At 54.5% G+C, this 20,796-nt stretch overlaps 4 protein-coding genes across 7 annotated transcripts in view; 3 read left to right on the top strand and 1 right to left on the bottom strand.

Annotated features, from left to right (window-relative positions):
- The first annotated feature begins 52 nt into the window (after positions 1-52).
- Positions 53-9,500, top strand: NDUFS2 (NADH:ubiquinone oxidoreductase core subunit S2). 2 transcript variants are annotated; one of them, XM_081825270.1, is made up of 15 exons: positions 53-209; positions 1,023-1,129; positions 3,626-3,816; positions 4,114-4,161; positions 5,335-5,455; positions 5,827-5,939; positions 6,639-6,713; positions 6,870-6,947; positions 7,087-7,172; positions 7,383-7,502; positions 8,180-8,309; positions 8,531-8,626; positions 8,805-8,888; positions 9,031-9,088; positions 9,260-9,500. In XM_081825270.1, exons 1-15 carry the CDS (start codon positions 121-123, stop codon positions 9,295-9,297), a joined length of 1,434 nt encoding a protein of 477 aa, XP_081681396.1. In that variant the 5' UTR covers positions 53-120; the 3' UTR covers positions 9,298-9,500. The 2 variants fall into 2 exon arrangements, with proteins under 2 accessions (XP_081681396.1, XP_081681395.1); XM_081825269.1 differs by lacking the exon at positions 4,114-4,161.
- Positions 9,501-9,992: 492 nt separating this feature from the next.
- On the top strand, positions 9,993-13,234 carry FCER1G (Fc epsilon receptor Ig). Of its 2 annotated transcripts, none has more exons than XM_006744407.3 (5): positions 9,993-10,177; positions 12,072-12,163; positions 12,312-12,347; positions 12,696-12,716; positions 12,876-13,234. In XM_006744407.3, the coding sequence occupies exons 1-5, from the start codon at positions 10,105-10,107 to the stop codon at positions 12,936-12,938; spliced, it is 285 nt and encodes a 94-aa protein (XP_006744470.1). In that variant the 5' UTR covers positions 9,993-10,104; the 3' UTR covers positions 12,939-13,234. The 2 variants fall into 2 exon arrangements, with proteins under 2 accessions (XP_006744470.1, XP_081681397.1); XM_081825271.1 differs by having other exon boundaries at positions 10,030-10,177; positions 11,945-12,163.
- A 1,926-nt stretch (positions 13,235-15,160) lies between these two features.
- APOA2 (apolipoprotein A2) lies at positions 15,161-16,697 on the bottom strand. Of its 2 annotated transcripts, none has more exons than XM_006744406.2 (4): positions 16,611-16,697; positions 16,381-16,456; positions 15,931-16,063; positions 15,161-15,393 (listed from the first exon to the last, which is right to left on the bottom strand). In XM_006744406.2, the coding sequence occupies exons 2-4, from the start codon at positions 16,430-16,432 to the stop codon at positions 15,276-15,278; spliced, it is 303 nt and encodes a 100-aa protein (XP_006744469.1). In that variant the 5' UTR covers positions 16,433-16,456; positions 16,611-16,697; the 3' UTR covers positions 15,161-15,275. The 2 variants fall into 2 exon arrangements, with proteins under 2 accessions (XP_006744469.1, XP_030896121.1); XM_031040261.2 differs by having other exon boundaries at positions 16,555-16,635.
- A 1,760-nt stretch (positions 16,698-18,457) lies between these two features.
- Positions 18,458-20,796, top strand: part of TOMM40L (translocase of outer mitochondrial membrane 40 like) — a 3,354-nt gene continuing 1,015 nt past the window's right edge. The window contains 7 exon segments of the mRNA XM_081825267.1: positions 18,458-18,597; positions 18,916-19,065; positions 19,359-19,426; positions 19,722-19,814; positions 20,095-20,196; positions 20,349-20,454; positions 20,631-20,793. Coding sequence (XP_081681393.1) covers positions 18,951-19,065; positions 19,359-19,426; positions 19,722-19,814; positions 20,095-20,196; positions 20,349-20,454; positions 20,631-20,793 — 647 coding nt within the window. The 5' untranslated portion in view covers positions 18,458-18,597; positions 18,916-18,950.

Here is a 20,796-nt window from a genome sequence, read left to right as displayed (position 1 = left end):
CGGCGGCCCCGCCAGCTTCCAAGAGGGCGGCCCCGTGGTGCCAACAGGCGTGAAGCCGCGAGGAGGCGCGCAGGAGGCACTTCCGCCCGTTCTCCTTCGCGCAGTCCGCGGCGGGGCAAGATGGCGGCGCTGAGGGCTCTGCGCAGCCTCCGGGGCGTCGCGGCCCGGGCGCTGCGGCCCGGGGGCCGGCTGCCGGTTCAGCCCAGCAGGTGAGACTCCGGGCGGCCCTCGACGCGTAGCCCCCGACGCCAGCGGCTCTCGGGTCTGGCGCCTCCGCGGGCCCCGTGACCCCCTAGGAAAGAATGACCCAGGCCTGTGACCCCCCGCCCAGGCCTGCTCTCCCGGGCTCCAGGATGCAGTGGCGCCCGCTCCGGACGAGGGAGGAAAGAGGGGTGAAATCAGCTGTCGGGGGACCCTGCCCTTGAACGTTAGTGATAGTGTCACCTTCCCCTTGTGCCCTGCTGCTTCTCCCGAACCTCATCGTGGGTGGCGTGCGGCTGGTGAAAAGGCTGCTTAGACGAGAAGAGGGAAGCACTCCTGATGGGGTTAAAGGAGGAACACAAACCCAGACAACTCCCCCAGCGCCCTCCCCCCGCCCCCGTTGGTCCCCAGGACATCATTCAGGCCTCACCCGGGCCGAGCCAAGGAGCCAGCATGCCCCTCTCCCCCGCCCCTGCACGGGCACCGCACACCTCTTAGTCTTCGGTTGACCTTGAATACACACCTTGCTTGCATTCATATTCCCCAAGGTGGAAATACGAACGTGATGAGAAGTTGAAGGAGCTGGGATCCCCAGTCTTGCATGCACAGGGGTGATGGGTGCAGTGATTGCAAGATTAAGTTGTTAGTAGGAATGGAACGTCTGGAGTTCCAGCTTGTTCTGCTAAAGCTACACTGTGTGCCAGTGGCTTGGTGTTGGAGAATCCGAGGGCCCTTCCCTGGGCCCACCTGGGAGTGCATGAGAACAGAGGAACCAAGCGCTGTTGAGGCCCTGTGTCTAGGATCTGTCTTTAACTCCCTAGAGGTGCTCGGCAATGGCAGCCAGATGCGGAATGGGCAGAGCAGTTTGGGGGAGCTGTCATGTACCCCACCAAAGAAACAGCCCACTGGAAGCCTCCACCTTGGAATGGTGAGTTCCCAGAGCCGCTGTCCCGACTCACACCCATCCCTGTCCCAAGCTGATTTCTGAGTGCTCTTGAGCTCTGTCAAGGCAAGTTTGCGCCCTCGCCCTTTTTGCTTCTTTCACCAGCGCTTCAACAAACACAGGAACACTGATAATAGGGCAGGTATTTATCAAGTAGAGAAGGAAAGGAAGAGCATCCCAGGAGAAAAAGTAGGTCCTAGTCAGCCCTTGGAGATCCCTACCAGATTTATATTTTTAGCTTCAGCTTTTTCCGGAGGTTCAATATATTTCCATCTTCCTTCGGTAGAAAAGGTTTTTCCCACTGGTACTCAAATGACATCTTCCAGACTATGAAGCATTTTGCCCCCATCAGAAGTAGCTCTTCCTTGTGACTTTTTGATTTTGATCAGTGATACCCACATTCTCCTAATTTCTCAGGAATGAAACATTTTAGTCATCTTTGGCTCTTTTTTCTCTCTTGCCCTCCCTGTCTAAATCCAAGAAGTCACGAAACCATGCAGATTCTTTTATAATGTTACATATCAGATCATCTTTTCCTTTCTTGTTCAGATCTATTTTGTACTAGACCTTAATTAGTCAGGGGTCTCTTCACTGGGTTCCTGCCCACTGATCTGGTCCCCCTCCAGCTATGCAGGACAATGTAATCACCTTCATCTTCCCCAAACATCATTTTACCATGGCATTCATTCTCTCGCTCAGAAACCTTCAGAAGCACTTCCAGTTACTTTTCAAAAATATTAACAGTAAGAGTAGCCAAGTGTTTACCATGTGTCAGGTGTTTGGTGTGCATTATTTCACTTAGTCCTTGCAACAACTCCATGAAGGCGATACTAGTATTATATCACTTTGAAGAAATCATGGTGCAGGGAGATGAAAAACTTGATCAAGGACTCCTACATGGATTTGCACTCGGGTCTATGTGACTCCAAAGCCCATGGTGCAGAATTTTGGTTGAAAAGTTAAGCTCTGGTTTCAATTCTCTGCTCTCCCATTTACCAGTGAATAAAGTGCCTATTTCATAGCATCACTGTAAGGATTAAATGGGATCATAACATGAATCAGTTAGTGTAGTGCCTGGGACATGGTAAGTTCTCTGTAAGTGTTGTTATTAATGATACTGATAATTGAACCACTACCCCCTACTGGCGGCCAACACTCATCTTCTGCCTCTTGGTAGATAGAGAGTTCCACAGATACTTCCTTGTTTCCAAGATTTCACCTTTGTTGATTCCATAGCCCGGGATGCTCTTCTGTCTACCTGTTTGAGTCATTCCCTGTATTTAAGAACCAGCTCATATCCTGCCTTCATGAAGTCTTCACAGTGTTCTTTTCTTCCTTTAAATACTTAACGGCTAAGCCATTTACTTGGTAACTTGTGAATTTGGCCTCTCTTACTCGTTCCTCACATGTACTTATTTCCCAAATTAAACTCTATGCTTTTTGAGGGTAAACACTGCCGTTCGGTAGTGGTAAGAATTAAGTATACATTTCCTGATTGGCTGGGCATTCATCAGATAGATTTGGAGGGCAGTGTATCATAGTGGTTAAGAATGTGGACTGTGAGGGGCGCCTGGGTGGCTCAGTCGTTAAGCGTCTGCCTTCGGCTCAGGTCATGATCCCAGGGTCCTGGGATCGAGCCCCACATCGGGCTCCCTGCTCGGTGGGAAGCCTGCTTCTCCCTCTCCCACTCCCCCTGCTTGTGTTCCCTCTCTCATTCTCTCTCTCTGTCAAATAAATAAATAAAATCTTTAAAAAAAAAAATAAAAGAATGGACTGTGGAGCTGAACAGGTTGAGATCGGTCCTGACTGCCAGTTGCTAGCTCTCTGAGAAGTCATTTATCTTCTCTGGCTTCAGTTTCACCAATAAAATAAGGATAATAATAGTACCCACTAATCATGTGGTTGTTAGGGAAATTAAATTAATTAAAATCAGTGCTTAGGGTAGTGCTTGGCACATGATAAGGACTATATGAATGATATTAGTAATATCTATGGGTTTTTAAAAAATATTTATTTATTTATTTGAGAGAGAGCACATGTGCATCTGTGCACAGGTATGTGCCGGGGAAGGGGCAGAGGGAGAGGGGGAGAGAGAATCCTCAAGCAGACTCTGTGCTGACCACAGGCCCAATGCAGGGCTTGATCCCAGGACCCTGAGATCAAGACCTGAGCCGAAATCAAGTCAGACGCTTAACCGACTGAGCCACCCAGGTGCCCCCAGTATTACCATCTTTAAAAAGGTATCTGGGCGACATGGAAAGAGTAAGGTTCGTGTGTGGTTCCTCTTGTCAAAAAATTTAGATCTTCCTCCCCTTTTTCCCATGTAATGGTCTTCTTCCTGGTTATGTTGGCGATTAGGGAATTTAACAGGGTGTGGAATGGTGACATGGAAGATCTATAGGGAGAGGCTAACTCCTTGCTGTCTCTTGGGGGTTCTCTAGGGAATTACCATTTGGCTCTGAACTCTTTCCCACTTCTCAGATGTGGACCCTCCAAAGGACACAATGGTGACAAACCTGACCCTGAACTTTGGGCCCCAGCACCCAGCAGCTCACGGTGTCCTGCGACTAGTGATGGAATTGAGTGGGGAGATGGTGCGGAAGTGTGACCCCCACATCGGCCTGCTGCACCGAGGCACTGAGAAGCTCATTGAATACAAGACCTATCTGCAGGTGTGGGGGTGAACAGGGGCCTGCTGACGGGACCTGGGGATGCCGTGGCCTGGAACTTTGCCAGTTTGCTGCCCTCTAAAGCCCCAGGGAGGAGGGTGTTGAGGACATGAGGACAGTCTTGGGGAGATGGAGGGATGTTCCAGGGGATGCGTGACTGGAATCCATCTAGATTTGGTTTATCCAGCAGAAATGCTTGGGAGCCAGAGCTACACTCCCAGCTTTTCTCCAGATGACTTTTGGCTGGCCCCTTTACCCTTTCTCTAGTGCCTCAGTTTCCCTGTTCTTATATCCTACTAGGACGTCAAAGCCGATGTCCCTGGGGACAGGGGAAGAGAGGAGAGAGACGTAAGCTTCCTAGGATTAACAGCCGATTCTTGTATCTTCCAGCTGTCTTAAGTTTGTTTTCGAAACACTCAGTGAGTCAGAGTGACCGGGAGGGAGTTTGTGGCTGTGTGCCGTTTTTAGGAGAGCTCTGTGACCCAAGTGGTGAGGATCAGATTGGAAGGAATTGGAGCTGGGACAGGCATCTGGAGTTTTTTCTTACCGTCATGAAGAAAGGTCTTGCTCACAGAGGGTGACGGGAGTAGGATACAACCAGCTGACTAGGACGTGATCCCCCCAGAGAGTGCAGGCATGGATGGTGCCTGGTCCCAGAGAGTATGGAGCTAAACCCTGCAGCATTAACCCACGTCACAGTGACATCAGGACAAGAACTGGCTGTCCCAAAGACGGGCCTCCCAGTCCCGCCTCCTTCCTGGAAGCTGAAGCGGGTTCGGCAGACGGCTTGACTGGCTTTCTTGGCATTCTAGGGAAAGAACCATTTCTCCCCGATCAGAAGCCAATCCAGTCCGTCTCAGGGCTCTGTCTTCCTTAAATCCCTCACTCCCACCCAGTTAGTCCTAAGACTGGTTACCTTTCTCCTCCAGTGCCTCAGAGAGGCACTCTTGTTTGAGACTGTTGTGGGCCGGAGGAGTGTGACCAGAGGTACGTTGGAGTAGCTTCTACCAGCCCGCAGGAACAGATGGTTAAGTTTTCGGGAATTTTGTGAGCCAGGTGTTAAACAGAGCCATTATTAAAAGTTAGATTGTGGTAGCTCGCAGTTTAATAAATTATATCAAAAGGTAAGAAGTCCTCAAAGCTCATCCCTTTCTTATTTTGCTTTGCGGTGCTCTGAAGTTATGTTACTGTATCTGCTTGGCAGAAGTACCACACAGTGCTGAGCTCCTCTACCCAGCACCGGCTTCCATTCCGTGGCTTACAGCTGGCCCTGCGAAGTGGAGTTTCACCGTGGAAGTTGGCCCACACAACACATAGGGTTCCCTCCCAGCCCTTCAGAGATCTGATTTTTAACCGTTTCCCAGCACGTACCACTGGTATTGGCTGCTGCCTTGCTCGGCTCCGGGGACTGGAAGGCTTTGTGCAGCACTAACTCTGATGCCCGTGGAGAGCAGTGCTCTTGGCGGCTGGCTGAGGGCTCCTGGCCCGTTAGCTGTGACCCACGCTCTTCCCTTTTCCCAGGCCCTTCCGTACTTTGACCGGCTAGACTATGTGTCCATGATGTGCAACGAACAGGCCTACTCACTGGCTGTGGAGAAGTTACTCAATATCCAGCCTCCGCCCCGGGCTCAGTGGATCCGAGGTAAGCCCCATCACCTTCCCGTGGCCCTCCCCGACTGCTGCCCAGCTTAGGAGCATCGCACCCAAGCTTAGTATGCAGACCCCAGGCTCCGCCCACAACTGCTGTGTCAGCGTCGATCCTTGGCTTCTATGTCCTCTTCTTTTTTTTTTTAAAGATTTTATTTATTTGACAGAGAGAGACACAGCGAGAGAGGGAACACAAGCAGGGGGAGTGGGAGAGGGAGAAGCAGGCTTCCCGCCGAGCAGGGAGCCCGATGCGGGGCTTGATCCCAGGACCCTGGGATCATGACCTGAGCCGGAGGCAGACGCTTAACCATCTGAGCCACCCAGGCGCCCCCTTATCCTTCTCTTCTTGTCTTCACCTGTCTACAGTGCTGTTTGGAGAAATCACGCGGCTTTTGAACCACATTATGGCTGTGACTACACATGCCCTGGACATTGGGGCCATGACCCCTTTCTTCTGGATGTTTGAAGAGAGGGAGAAGGTAAGAGAAGGAGGATAGGATAGGCAAGGGGGTACAAGAAGTAGAGAAGGTTCTTGAAGAAGAGACGAGATTAAAAGGAGAGAGAACATAGAACATTTAAAGGAAGAAGGTCTAATTAATTTGGGTTATGTTCTTTTTTCTTTTTTAAAGATTTTATTTACTTGTCAGAGGAGAGAGAGTTCACAAGCAGGGGGAGCGGCAGGCAGAAGGAGAGGGAAAGGGAGAAGCAGGCTCCCTGCTGAGCAGGGAGCCCGATGTAGGCTCGATCCCAGGACCCCGGGATCATGACCTGAGCCGAAGGCAGTCGCTTCACCCACTGAGCCCCCAGGCATCCCGAACTTGGGTTCTAGTCCTTTTTTTTTTTTTTTTTTTTAATTTTACTTATTCATTTGACAGAGAGAGACACAGCAAGAGAGGGAACATAAGCCGGGGGAGTGGGAGAGGGAGAAGCAGGCTTCCCGCGGGGCAAGGAGCCCGATGTGGGGCTCCATCCCAGGACCCTGGGATCATGACCTGAGCCGAAGGCAGACGCTTAACGACTGAGCCATCCAGGCGTCCCTTTGGATTCTATTCTTAAGGAACTCTGTGTCGTGAGGGGTTGGTCGGGTATCGGAAAGCAGGGGGCAGGGGAGTGGACCAGCATGTTGCTGGACTTGGGGCCCAGGACTTTGTCACTAATTCCCAGTGTGTCTTATCAAGATGTTTGAATTCTATGAGCGCGTGTCCGGGGCTCGGATGCATGCTGCTTATGTCCGGCCAGGAGGTGTGCACCAGGTGAGCCCGCTCCCCTGCCTTCCCCAAACTTCCAGCCCACGCCTGTATCCTCCATGGCCACTAGAGGGCAGCGCTGGCCGATGGAACCGCTGACCCTGAAGCCGTGGGGCAGGGAGGCTGAGCCTGGCTCACTGTCATTCTCCATTTGGCTCCTAGGACCTGCCCCTTGGGCTTCTGGATGATATTTATGAGTTTTCTAAGAACTTCTCTCTTCGGGTTGATGAGTTGGAAGAGGTAAGATAGCAGCCAGTGGGGAAAATCCCTCTTTTCCCCTCGAGAAAGGCTCGTGGGATTTTAGTCCCTCGTAAAGAACCACAGAGGCATCTGAAGGGAGTTATAAAGAGCGTTCACATCCAGTTTTCTTGATCAATAGATGCTGACCAACAATAGGATCTGGCGAAATCGGACAGTTGACATTGGTGTTGTGACAGCCGAAGACGCGCTTAACTATGGGTTTAGGTGAGAGAAATGTGATTTCTGCGCTCGGGTGGGGGGATTCCAGCCTAATACCTTGGCTTCAGGAAGGTGTGGTGCCGTCCGTGCCGTGCTCTGAGATTAGATCCCGCGCCCAGAGTGTGTGTGTGTTGGGGGGCAGGGAGACCAAGGAAGAGAGTGCGCCTCCTTTCCTGGTTCATGGAAAGGGACCCTTGTTCCCGTCCCGCTCCCCAGTGGCGTGATGCTCCGGGGCTCAGGTATCCAGTGGGACCTGCGGAAGACGCAGCCCTATGATGTTTACGACCAGGTGGACTTCGATGTTCCTATTGGCTCTCGAGGGGACTGCTACGATAGGTAAGGCCCAGATGTCTCAGCTCATTTTCCAGCTGTTTTTCCCTGTCTGACTTTTCTCTTGGCTATTTTCTTTATTCCCGTATTTTCCGACAGCTCCTGGAGCTCTTGTGTCTGTTAAACTCGGTTGTTGTTCAGAGCCATTTCTTTTACCCTCACGTCTCTTAGGTGGAACTAGTTTAGGCTGCATTCTTATAGCTGAGAAAGCTGAGGCGTAAAAGTTAGAGATTGGCCTGGGATTATCCTGTTAGTGGTGCTTGAGACTAGAATCCTCCTGATCCGATGCTCTTTCCACTGGATTCTAAGCTTCACATTCCATTCCTGTTTACTGACCCTGAGTAAGATTGGCTTCTGTTTTCTTTTCGAGCCAATTTGACCCTGCCCCGTTCTATAGTCCAGGAAGTGTCTAAGAGGGTAATTGAAGAGGGGACTACTACAGAAGTGTCTAAGAGGGTAACTGAAGAGGGGACTACTACAGGCCATGGGCTGAGAAGATGAGGAGAGGACTTGAGGCAGGGGCCAGCACCAGAACCAGAAGACTAGAGCTTTTACCGGGGCGGCCAAGGCAGGCAAAGATGCCGCACTGGGAGAAAAGAGGGCGATAACAAGTCAGCCAGCCCTCTGGGCTGGCCAAGGGCATCCTCACATCTGATGCTCTGAACCTGCCTCATCCCCTTCAGATACCTGTGTCGGGTGGAGGAGATGCGCCAGTCCCTTCGAATCATCGCGCAGTGTCTGAACAAGATGCCTCCCGGGGAGATCAAGGTTGATGATGCCAAAGTGTCTCCCCCTAAGCGAGCAGAGATGAAGGTTGGCTCTGGCGAGAGGGGAGGGGGGGAGGGGCCGGCAGCCAGGGATGAGTGGCTCTTTGAAAGAATTCATTGTGGGAGTCTTAACCTCCCGTAGACTCCTCTTTTGCTCACAGTGTGGGTTTTAGTCTCCCCCAGGGGGCAGGTTATTTCCTGTGCTGCGGGAAGGCCTGGGAGACATTTGGATCTGGCTCACTGCTGCTCCCTTTCTCCTCTTTCCAGACTTCCATGGAGTCATTGATCCATCACTTCAAGTTGTACACGGAGGGCTACCAAGTCCCTCCGGGGGCCACATACACTGCCATTGAGGCTCCTAAGGTGAGGAGAGTCGGGAAAGGAAAAGGCAGCCCAGGGCCTGGGGGGCTGGAGACAGGTGCGCAAATAGAGGCTTGGGCATCAGCGAGAGAGGGGACACGTGGGTGAGTAGAGAGGCTTCACTGGCAGAGAAGAGTGTTCTTCCTGTTCACGGAGGCAGCTAACCTTCTTCCTCGGACAGGGAGAGTTCGGGGTGTACCTCGTGTCCGACGGCAGCAGCCGCCCTTACCGATGCAAGATCAAGGCTCCTGGTTTTGCCCACCTGGTAAGAACCGAGCCCCAGGGATTCTCACTCCACTGAATCAATCAGTCATTAGTCACCTTGGGTGAGATATTGATGAACTTTCCTTCCTCCTCGTCCCACTCCACTAATCTTGCCACCACTGTTGCTGTCTCCGTCTCTCCAGGCTGGTTTGGACAAGATGTCGAAGGGACACATGCTGGCGGATGTTGTTGCTATCATAGGTACGAGACGCCGTAGACGAGGGAGTGTGGGGCTCTAACTGGGGCAGAAACCGAACGCTTCCTGTTCAGCAGAGACTGGGCATGGACTCAGCTCCTCAGTCCGCTGGGCACAGTTGTGAGTTCTGGATTTTTGATAACACCGCTTTTTTTCTCCTCCCGCTGATCTCTTAGGTACCCAAGATATTGTGTTTGGAGAAGTGGATCGATGAGCTGGGGAAAGCATTTGATCCCCCTGCCTGTCTGCTTCCTCCTCGGAGCCTGGCCGTCCCTGGACAGGGACTGTGTGTGTGTGTGTGTGTGTGTGTGTGCACGCGCGCACACCCGTGAACACTCAGCCGTCAGGCTTTCTGTGCATGTACTAGAAAAGGAGAAATTATAATAAATTAGCCGCCTTCCGGCTGCTCTGCCCAAACCTCTGATATGTCTTTCTCGGTATCTTACCATCTTTGACTTTGTTGGAAAAGTTAAGAATGTGAATTAACCCTCCAGTTCTCTGTGAAACTCAGTTATCGCCAGTTTTTCCTGTTCATCTCCACCCCCTTCTCTGACTCTTGGCCCGTCCACTTCTCCATTCCCCATTTCCTCTTTTCCCCTCGGTTCACCCTGCCCAAACTTGGCTGCCTACACAAATTGGTAAACCTCTCCAATCAAGACGGGGGTAAAACTCCACGTGGAAGGGAAAGGGCTGCGGTGGGGTCTCAGGGACCCTGAAGGGACAGTTTATTCCAGATGTATCTGAACACGGGGTGATGGCCGATTTAGCCTTTGTCCAGCACAGGCGTCGCCCGTCCGCGCCCCCGTCCCTCAGTGCCTGGGGCTTGGTCACCGAAGGACTGAGGCATGAGAACCCAGATCTGACTCCCTTAGTTGGCCTTCCGGGAGCCGCCCGGGCTCTGGTGCAGGAAGGGGAAGGGGCCAAAGCTGGGGGAAGGCGGGGCAGGAAGGGGGGAACTCTGTGGTCAGGGAGCCGCCGAGCACAGCTGCGCAGTGGCGGCAGAGCGTCCGATCCCCGGCTCATGGCCCTTCAGCCCCTGCCCAAGATGATTTCAGCAGTGGTCTTGCTCTTGCTCCTTTTGGTTGAACAAGCAGGTGAGAGGGTCTGGTGAGGGCTCGGGAGCTGGGCCCCAGGGTGGGAATCGAGGGCATTCGTCTGAGGGCCGTGGCAGGGGCAGATCGGGAAAGGACGACAGGTGAGCGCAGGGTTCGGGTGGGCACTGAGACCTTGAGGCTGGTCCCTTCTGGTCCCCATCAGGGCACAAGAGTCCTAGTTCCCTCCTTTCATGTCTCCTTACTTTTTCAGGATTGATCATGGGGAAGGCTTCAGTTTGGCAGGGGAAGGAATGGTTGTATGACATGAAAAGCTGGGGAGAAGCTCCTTTTCCCGTGATCAGCGTTTCCTGTGTGGTGCCTTTGGGCTAGTCCACTGGGAGCTGATCTCTAGCTGGATAATAATGTTCATAAAGCCCCTCTAGGAAGGCGGGAGCCTGTCCTTCGGCTTGGGAGTGAGGCAAGGATGGTCAAAGTAGACCTGTTTTCTGCCTCTCTGGGTCATCACCTGCCTGGGCCACTCTGCCAACAGCTGCTATCGGGGGGTGGGGGGGTGGGTTGGGCAGCACACAATGCCCGGTTCTAGAGGCCTGAGCACCAGCCAAGAAATGGAGGCAGACACGGGACAGTCTCAGCAGCCCACGGCTCCAGTCACTCAATTTCTGAACCGTCAGCGTCTTGCTGGCTCTGGGCTGGCTGTGTGTGTGTGTTTTGACGAGGGTTACAGCTGGGGGCCGGGGAGGAGGGGGGTCGTGAAACTTCAGGGAAGTGGGAAATTGAAAGAGACCGGCCGGGGAGTCCAGCAGCCCAGCTGTGAGGTGGAGGGAAGGATCCCGTTGGTGCCGGGTGTCACCAGATGAGGACAGAGCGGGCGCACCGAGGCAGGTTAGGACACGAGCTCTGAAAGCAGAAAGCCTGGATTTGAGCACCAGCTCTGTCACGTAGCTCTCTGGCCCTAAAGGAGTTACTTAGCTTTTCCGAGCCTGCGTTTCATCCTTGGTAAAATGGCGATAATGATGTCGTGCCCCCCCCCCCAACCCCCCAGCCGTTAGTTTTTCGATTTATGAAATACTGTGCAAAAGAGCGTCATGGCACGTGCCCGTGAGCCCTTCAGATAGCGACCGAGGGCCGATAGAGGCTGGTGCTCAGACCTTACTTGATTTTTTAAATTGCACAAAACTTCCTCTCTCTGTGGCCCAGAGTGAGTGAGTAACAGGGCAGAGTGCCCAGAGACGGAATCCAGCTTGTGGTCATCCCCCCGGAGCCTGGGCAGAGACGCTCGCCCGGCTGTGCGCAGAGCTGTCGCGATCTGTAAGGCCTAGGAAAGCAGATACCTGTTCTCCCCTTTTCAAGCCCCCTACAGCGGGCCGGAGAGTGATGAGACTGAGGCTCAGAGATGACCAATAACCGAGTAATTGCCTTCCCTCCCTCCCTCGGTTCACATCCTTCCTGTCCAGCCCTCAGCCACAGGTCACAGGACTTAGCAGAGACACTCCTGTGGTTTCTTCAGTGAAATTTGTCACTGCATGGCCCTCACCCTACCCCTCTGGGCTGAGGTTTTGGTCTTCGCCCAGTGAACACAAATAAGTCCCTTGAGGGCTGTGAAGAGCTCAGTGGTGCCTGAGGGACTGACAGGGCGAAAACCAGAGGGCTGGGGGCCGCGGGGGGCCCTGAGGGGGCTCCCTCCTGGGCTCTCAGTGCCTGTAAGCTCCATCAGAGCAGGCAGCAGAGCGCCCCCCACTTCCTGGCCCAGCCCTGCCCCAGGGTGAGGCAGAAGGGGGAAAGCTGGGAAAAATCGGCTCCCTCCAGGGAGGAAGAGCAAGTGTCTCTCCTGGGAGGCTCCCCACCAGGCCCTGTCCCACCTGCCGGTCCTGTCCTCTGAGCGCCGGACCTTGCCTGATGCTCCTGACCCTGCGGGCACCCTCTGTCCCCTCAGCCGCACTGGGAGAGCCTCAGCTCTGCTATATCCTGGACGCCATCCTGTTTCTGTATGGTATCGTCCTCACTCTGCTCTACTGCAGACTTAAGGTGAGGCTGGGGGAGGCGCTGGCGGGAGGCCTGGGAGGGCCGGGCTCGGCTTTGAGGAGAGGGAGTAATAGGGGTCTCCCGCAAAGTTGCGGGGGATGGGGCTGGGCCGCTCACGTCGCCTTTACTGATTACCTTTCCCCCGCTCCAGATCCAGGTGCGGAAGGCAGCTATAACCAGCTTCGAGGTATGGCCCCTTCTGCGCCCGGGTGTCAGGGCTGCAGACGCCAAGCTTCCCAGGTCCCCTCCCACTTCCCCCTACCCACCCCGCCGCCGAGCCAAGTCACAAGTAAGATACTTGGCAGGCGACAAGGGCGAGTGGACAGTGACACTGAGTGCGTGAGAGACGTACGCGGTGTGTGTGCATCTGCAGCCACGCGGGCCAACGGGCATCCATGCCCCGGAGCCCCCAGTGCCCTCTAGCCCAAGCGGCCAGCTGGCCCTGGCCACATACCTCACCGGGTGGGGAAGAAGAGGCCGAGGGACCCCGCAGGAGGCGTGGGTGTCTAATGCCTTGTCCCTTTTGCCTCCGCAGAAATCAGATGGCATTTACACGGTGAGTGAACCTGCCTTCCTCCCCACCCCCCAGTCCTGGGAAGTCAGCAGAAGAGGGTGGGATTTTGTGTGATCTTTGGAAGACATGGGGTCTGTGGGGGTGGGTGGGAGCCTTGCGATGGGCTCAAGCTCCTGACCATCCTCTGACCTCCACCTCCAGGGCCTGAGCACCCGGAACCAGGAGACTTATGAGACCCTGAAGCATGAGAAACCACCCCAGTAACTTTAGAACAGATGCCCTTGGCCACCTCCTTCCCCTCCTGGTTCTCCTCCTAGCCCTCAGGTCGGCGTCTCCTTTGCCTCCCTTTAAAGCCAGCTGGCCACCTCTTTAATGATGCTATGTCCCCCATTACTGCACACCAGTGGTTCTTCCTCCCCACCGAAGACCTCTGCTCAGATGCTAATCATTAATGTTTATATGCTAATTTCACCGCCTTTCCCCACCCTTCTCCTTCCCGTCTCCCACTCCCACTCAACAATGGAAAGAGAGTACCACCAATAAAGCCGCTGCAACCTGGACTCTCTTCATTTACCATATATTTATTCAGCCTCTACTAGGCGCTAGTCTGGGGACCGAAGATGCCGTTTTGAGTAACCAGCCCCCGACCTCACAGAGCTCACAGTCTGGTAGACGTCGGGGCGAGGTTGCTTGCTCGAGGGGTGAAAGCTGACCGTGGCTGAGGCAGGGATGAGACCCTCGGCCCCAGGTCCGCTGGCATGGAGCTGGAACAGGGAGGGAGGTGTCGGGAGTCTGGGCACGTTCAGAAACATCGGAACCTAAGAAATGACGTCTGCACCCAGCTTGGCTTTCAGTTGCCGTGTCCGGCAACTGAACCAGGGTTGGGTTGTGGAGTAGCCTGGCTGTGCAGCCCCAAACAGTCACCAACCCGGATCAGAGTGAGCTTCAGGGAGCAGCGTGGGGACAGCTCCCAACACGCACGCATCTGGGCATTAGCACAGCTGAGAAGCCAAACATGCAGAGCGGATGGCCCGATGAAGGCTCGTGTGACGCCCCTGATGGAAGGGTTTATGGGAACAGTGAGTTTTCAGTGGGTTCTGGGGCAAGAGGGACCTTAGAGGGCCAGGTAAGGGTTGGAGATGGGTAAGGCAAAGGGGAGCAATGGGGTCTAGATGGGAGGTCAGCTCCTCCGAGTGCCGGGGTGGGTGACTAAGGAATCACCGTGGTCAGGTCCATGCTGTTCCCGTTGCCGCTCCGCCAGGAGGCAGCATTTCCTGCATCCCATCAGATGCCGCAGGTCCTACCTCCGACCCAGCAGCCCCGGCAGAATGGGTCTCGGGTCCCCGGGCCGACCCCTGGCACCACCCGTCCTGGGTAAGACTCAGCACTGCACAGCGACTTACACCGTCCACTATGGTTCCCGGCTCTCTTGCACCCTTGGATCTGCTCACTGACCCCGGGAGGAAGATCCAGCTCTTTGAAGTTAATTAACCTGTCCAAGGGCATCTTGCAAGTGACAGACTGAGCTCTCTTTGTCCCCACACATCTTGCCACGTGAGAGAAAAACAGAAACTAGGGAAGAAACTTGCCATGAGTGGTGAGGGCCTTGAAGGCCAGACTGAAGACTGATGGATACATGGAAGGAATTGGAGCCATGTCCGATGTCTGGGAAGCAGTGATTTCAGATGAGCTATGAGAAATGAGCCAGGGAGGTAACTGCTTTAAGTGTGAAGTGGGAACAAACTTTTATTGGAAGATGCTTCCTCTTCCTTGAGCTCCACTTTGGTATTGTGAGTCTCCCACATTGGCCCAGCCTGATTTCCACTCCATTTTGATTTAATCCAGGAGACCTGTCTGGCGCCTAGGTGGCCTCATGTCTATGAGTTCCAGATCTGACCACCCGGCCAGTTCTGTGACTAGCACCCAGATAATAGCGGGAGAGGTTTGGAATGGGTGTTCCCCAGACAGGGGGTCTAGGTGAGAGATTTTAAATGGAAGGAGGGTTTGAGCACTTTTGGGGAAGAAGAGTGAATCTATCTTTTCTGTAGGATGGGGGGAAGCATGGTGTTCCCCTGGCTCAGAAGGGAAGCCAGGGTCCCGGCTGACACCTCTGGGTTCATTTATGGGAAGCCTTCTCCTCTTCATAGAAGGATCAAGAGGAAGTTCTGGGGGAGGGGATGCCCTCCTTTCCTGTGACCTCTGGTAGTCTAGGGCCTCAGTTTGTGACACTCCCCTGCGGTTCACCATTCCTTGTGCAGTGCAGAGCCTAAGCCTCTGCTGCAGAGCAGATCCCAGGCTGGGGGAAGATGCGTCAGGCATGGAGAAGAATCACAGACACCACTTCCCCATTGTTTCCACCATCTGTCTCTTCATCCCTCCCTCCACTCCTCACACCAAACCCCTCTCCTAGCAGGAGCAGGCCTCTCGGTCCTCCCCTCACCAATACCCCTACTTCTCCCAGTCCCCCAAAGCACCAGGCTCACACCTGACTCCTTCAGTATTTATTGTAGAAAACAAGGAGCATGTTGGGAGAGGGCTCCAGACCTGGCCAGTGGGGGTTCTAGGGGCCAGCAGGGGAGGGAAGACAATGGTCTGGACGCCTCATTGGGTGGCAGGCTGTGTTCTGAGGTCCATGAAATTGCTCAAGAAGTTGATCAGGTCGGTTCCGGCCTTCTTGACCAGGGGTGTTAGCTGCTCCTGCGTCTTCTCAAAGTAAGCCCTGTGTATTCAAAGGATTAGAGGCCAGTGTGAGAGACCGTAGGCGCTGGCAGGGGCCTCGTGGCTCGTGGGAGGTGAGACCCAGCTCCCCAAACTCTAGGGCCTGGTCCATCCTGGCATGGCAATGCTCCCAGGAGAGGAGGCAAGCCCTCCACTGAGTAGAGGAACAGATTCTGGAGAGAGAAATTCAAAGCCTAGTTCCTGCTGGCCCTATCTGTCCAAGAGGTCCCTGAGATCTACAAGGTGGCAAAGGAATTATTCTCTCCAACTTAAACCTCACCCTCTCTAACTCTCACCCTTGAGCTCCATCTTCTGTGCAACCTCCCATCTTCTCTTCTTTCTCTCTATAGCTCCCTGGTTCCTGAACCCCTTTCTTTATTTCTTCTCTTCTCTTTTCTTTTTTTTTAAAGATTTTATTTTTAAGCAATCTCTATACCCAATGTGGGGCCTGAACTCACAACGTGGAGATCAAGAGTTGCATGTTCCATTGACTGAGCCAGCCGGGTGCACCCCCTGAGCCCCTTTCACTGAGACTTACTTGGCCTGGGCCTGAAGCTCTGGGCCCTTGGCCTTCTCCAACAGGTCCTTGCCATAGTCAGTCATGGTCTGGAAGTACTGAGCGACCAGGCTCTGCAGATTCGGCTCCTCCGCCTGTCTCCGAACAAAAGCCCCTGCGCGCGCGCGCGCGCACACACACACACACACACACACACACACACACACACACACACACACACACCCCTCGTCAGCTGGGTCCCCAACAATGAGTCCTGGCCTCCTGCCATACCTCTGTCAGTAGCCAGCCCCCTCTCTCAGCCCCCTCCCCAAACAGCTACCCAGCTCCAGGTCTCTGGATGAGCTTTCTGAGCTTTAGAGAGGGAGTGATCTTCCTTTGGAGCACTCTGGCATAGGAGCCCAGACAGACGGGTAGCTAGGACCCCTAAGGGCATCTTCTCCTTCCTGGGACCCCTCTCCATATCACACTCACCTTCAAGGCTACAGACGGCGAGGAGAAGCACAGCCAAGGCAAGCAGCTTCATGGTGGTAACAGTGGGGATGGTGGCCTGGAAACAGTTGGGGGTGCGGGAGGAATGAGCTTCAGCCCCCCCCCCAGAGACCCCTACCTAGGTGCCCACTCCACCCTGGTTCCCTAGCTTCCCACCATTAAAACCTGGTCCGCTCTGGATCCTGGCCACACCACTCGCTCCCTTACCCTACCTGGTCGACGTCTCTGCCCTTGCTGTCTGTGTCTGGCCTGGCTGGGGAGACGGGAGCTATATATATTTCTGCTTCCCCACCCCCCTGTCAGGTGATAAGGACTGTGGAAGAGCGCCATTGGGGCAGGGGCCACGTTGGAGTAAACAAGTGGGAGAAATGGGGGAGGAGAGGACACGCGTGTGGGGGATCATGGTGATGAGGTGGGAGGCAGGGGGTGCAGGTCTTAGTGGAGGCCAAGGGGGTATACTTCAGGCTTATTCAACTCTCATTCTTTTGGGGTCTGGGGCAAGCAGTCTTTGGATTTGAATGCTGCAGGAAGCAGGATTCCTAGTTTTCTTCCAGAAAGCCCTGACATATAAGCCCTCAGCCCTTGGTAACTTTGTCCCACTGTGGCTAGATTTTGCCTCCCCAGCCCTATCCCCTTCACTGCAGCTTGGTAGAGGGGTACTGGGGAACAGAAGAAAGGGGAAAGGACTTGAAATCAGGGGCAGGGGAATGAGGATTAGGAGGATAAAGGTTAGGGCCAGAGGGCAGGTGTGATGGAATCTGTCCTGTTTTCAGTTAATGTGTAATGAGATGAGGGAGAAAACATGAGAGCCCAGAATGACCCTCCTGAGTGCTGATAAATGAGTACACCCTACCCTCAATAAAACAAATTCAGAAAGTAGCCCCTGCCTTCCCCTTTCCAAATGGTGGGCTCTGGCAAGAAAGGAGGTGAATGAGAGTCTTCTACCAAGGATAAAGGTTGAAGTTCCCTGGTCACTGGATTACCTTATCATTCTAAGGTGATGGTCACCCAATATGAGTCAGCAGGGGCCAGAGCATCCCTCTGACCAAGGCCCCAGCCCCTGTGCCAGCCCTAATTGTGAGGGAGGACAAAGGTACATTCCCCAAGCCCAAGGCATTTGGGTGAAATCAGCTAAATAGATATCAGCAGCATTTGTATCTTTTACCCTTTTGCCCTCAAAAGTGTACATAGAACATTCTTGAGAGATGGAGATGGAGGTGTGAGGGAAGTGACCAGGGCCTTAAAAAATCTTACTCCATCTACAATTATTCCTCTGTAGAGTGCTTAGTACTTGAAGCGTGCTCCATTGACTGTCCCTGGCTCTGGAGTGGAGTGCATTTGGGGGCCAGAGCCCGTATTCCTTGATTTTATTTGCCAACTCTACCTGGGCAATGAGGGAAGGGTTAGCCGACAGGGGGCAGTTGCTTCAGGGAATCATTCTGCTAGAACTAAGGCTGCGACCCCTGCTCCTCTATCCCAAACTCTCACCCAGTCCCATTCCACCAAGAGAACTACAAGGTGAACTTTGAGAGGTGTAGACCTCCATGTCTCCATAGGGAGAGCGGTACTTGCGAGTGGTACTCATCTGGAGGTGTGTACTGGGTTCTGTGGCGTACTATGGGGGGCTGTGAGGAGTCCCTAAGGGGCTCGAAGTAGGGGGCACCTGGGAGCCATATGAACCAGGGTTCGAATGCAGTATTCACGATCATTCCCTCTGCCACCCTTCACAAAACGGAAGCCTCCAGGCTGTGCGGCGAAAGGAGTTGGCCCAAGCTCCAAGATGCTCCCTCTGGTGTCTAGTACATTCACGGCGTTTTCCCGACCTTGTTGAGGCCGCGCGATCTAAGCCCATCTACTTGAGTAAGTCTGAGGAGCTGCCAATCAAGTCCCGCCCGCCTCTGCAGTGCCTGGGTTGGAGCTCTCTTGGACCTGACTCTGCCTCTCCTTTGCTTCCTCCTCTCCCATTGGCCCCTGGGAGACGGAGGCAGCTTTTTTTTTTTTTTAAATCGATTGGGCGGGGCCCAATCAAGGGAGGGTCGGGTCTTTGATGTCTTTTTTTGCCCGATTCCAAGATGGCGCTCATGACCACGCTGATAATGCAGCGTGAAGCCGCAGTACTGCCATCACTCAAGATGGCTGCCCCCATCAAGATGACCGGGGTGTGCCGGGGGAAAAGGGGCAGCATGATAATCTGAGACGGTAAGGGCTATTGCTTCATTGCAAGCCTCGCCTTGGGGCCTAGGAATCAAGAGCAGAAAGACTGGGAAGCTGGGTGAGGTCTGTGATGAGAGCTAGGATTAGAGAATGGGGGAGGGGACGGGGTGACAGGTGGGGTTTGAAGAATCAAAGATGGGACGGGAGTGTGCCTGGGGTTCAGTCTCCCCACCGGTACCCTCTCCCCACTCTTCCTGTTCCAGGTCTAGCATCGGACCATGTGGAAGTTTCTGGGACGGGGGAGTCGGATGATGGGGGGTGGGACCCGTGGTGGGGAGAGGGAGCAATAGCGTCCTTTCTCAGGCTAACCCGGCCCCTCCCCTGTTCTCTGGACTGAAATGGGGAACACACTGGGCCTGGCACCGATGGGGGCTTTGCCCCGCCGGAGTCCCCGTCGAGAGGAACCTCTGCCCAACCCTGGGAGCTTCGATGAGCTGCACCGGCTATGCAAAGGTGAGAAGTTGGCATTTGGGTGTCTCACGTTGAAGGGGCAGAGGAGGGGAGGGTCTTGAATGCTGGGTGTCCTGTGATGGGAGCAGGAAAGGGGAGATCCCAGCTGGGGCATCCAGCCTCAGGGAGGATCAGGTGCCCGAAGGGAGTGGAACATTTCGCGGTAGGACTTGAAAGGAGGTCAGTGCCTCCAGAGTGCTTTCAGTGGGATTGCAAGGGGAGACTACTTCTTGGGGTAGGGGGTTCCTTGTCTGTGCTTATATTCCTCCCCTTCCCCTCCCCTCCACCCCCTTCAGATGTGTTCCCAGCACAGATGGAGGGAGTGAAGCTCGTTGTCAACAAGGTTCTGAGCAGCCATTTCCAGGTGCTCCCACTTCTCTGGCCCTCCTTACGGTTCCTGCCTTCCTATCCCTGGATCCTCTCCTCCTTGCCTTTGTACTCAAGCCTTAACCAGGCTATGTGGGACAAATGAGGGAGGATGTGGGGCTCTCTTTACTTCCCTTGCCTGGGGGACTTGTTGCTTTTAGTTTTGGTGACCCTCTGTGTATGCTGGGATATTTGGGATTCTTATTAGGCCTTCTAGATGGGGAGAAGAGGAAGGGTGGAACGGGGATTGAAATGGGCAGGAATGCTTTCCTCCATGACTTCTCTTTCCTCAGGTGGCTCACACGGTGCATATGAGTGCCCTGGGCTTGCCAGGCTATCACCTCCATGCAGCCTATGCAGGGGACTGGCAACTTAGCCCCACCGAGGTGAGGACTCCTCACACCTGGGTCATCTCCCTCAAAGCCCAGCCGGGACTCGGGTCGAGAGGAGGAGGAAATGAGTGCGTTATGGGGAAGAATGTACAGGGCACCTGCTTCTCTGTTTCCTCTGAATGGGAGAGAGTGGGGGAACTGCTTGTGATGAGCCGGAGTTTGTCTCTGCGGCTCCACTAGGGGGCGCTGGGTACTGTTAAGAAATCCTGGCTGGTTGGATGGAAGCTGAGTGGTGCCCCCCCAGCTCAGTCTTACTGTGTGCGCTCTTCAACAGGTGTTCCCCACTGTGGTGGGGGATATGGACAGCAGTGGCAGCCTCAACGCCCAGGTCCTGCTCCTCTTGGCAGAGCGGCTCCGAGCCAAGGCTGTCTTCCAGGTGACCCATGGTTCCTGCCTCCATCCTGAAGCATTTCCTCTTTCCCCATGAGTGTCCTGCTCAGTCAGGGGGTGCTCCAGGGAGAGGAGCAGGGCAGGAGTGATCGTCCGGGCGGGGGGGGCGGGGCTTTACTCCTTGTTCTCCCTACCCAGACGCAGCAGGCCAAGTTCCTGACGTGGCAGTTTGATGGCGAGTACCGAGGAGATGACTGTACAGCCACTCTGACCCTGGGGAATCCCGACCTGATTGGGGAATCGGGTGAGGAACTGGGGCGGGGCGCTTTGCATCTTGGCTGCCCACTTGCTGATGTTGCCTCTGCCTTCTCATCGTCTGTACAGTTGAGGGATTAGAAACTTCTTGGGCAGGCTGGGGTGGGGGAGCAGGCCTGGATGCCGTCCCTGGGACCGACTCCATGTCTCCCCGCTACCCCGCAGTGATCATGGTGGCTCACTTCCTGCAGAGCCTCACCCATCGGCTGGTGCTGGGAGGAGAGCTAGTTTATCACCGGAGGCCAGGCGAAGAGGGCGCCATCTTGACACTGGCTGGGAAGTACTCGGGTACGGGGTGAGGAGGAATCGTGACGGGGGGGGGGGGGGGGGG

Source organism: Leptonychotes weddellii, chromosome 6 (genome assembly GCF_054177405.1).
Source record: "Leptonychotes weddellii isolate Sample4059 chromosome 6, ASM5417740v2, whole genome shotgun sequence".
Classification (NCBI taxonomy): domain Eukaryota; kingdom Metazoa; phylum Chordata; class Mammalia; order Carnivora; family Phocidae; genus Leptonychotes; species Leptonychotes weddellii.
The sequence above is the reverse complement of the archived record's forward strand: the minus strand, read 5'-3'. Positions and strand labels throughout refer to the sequence as shown.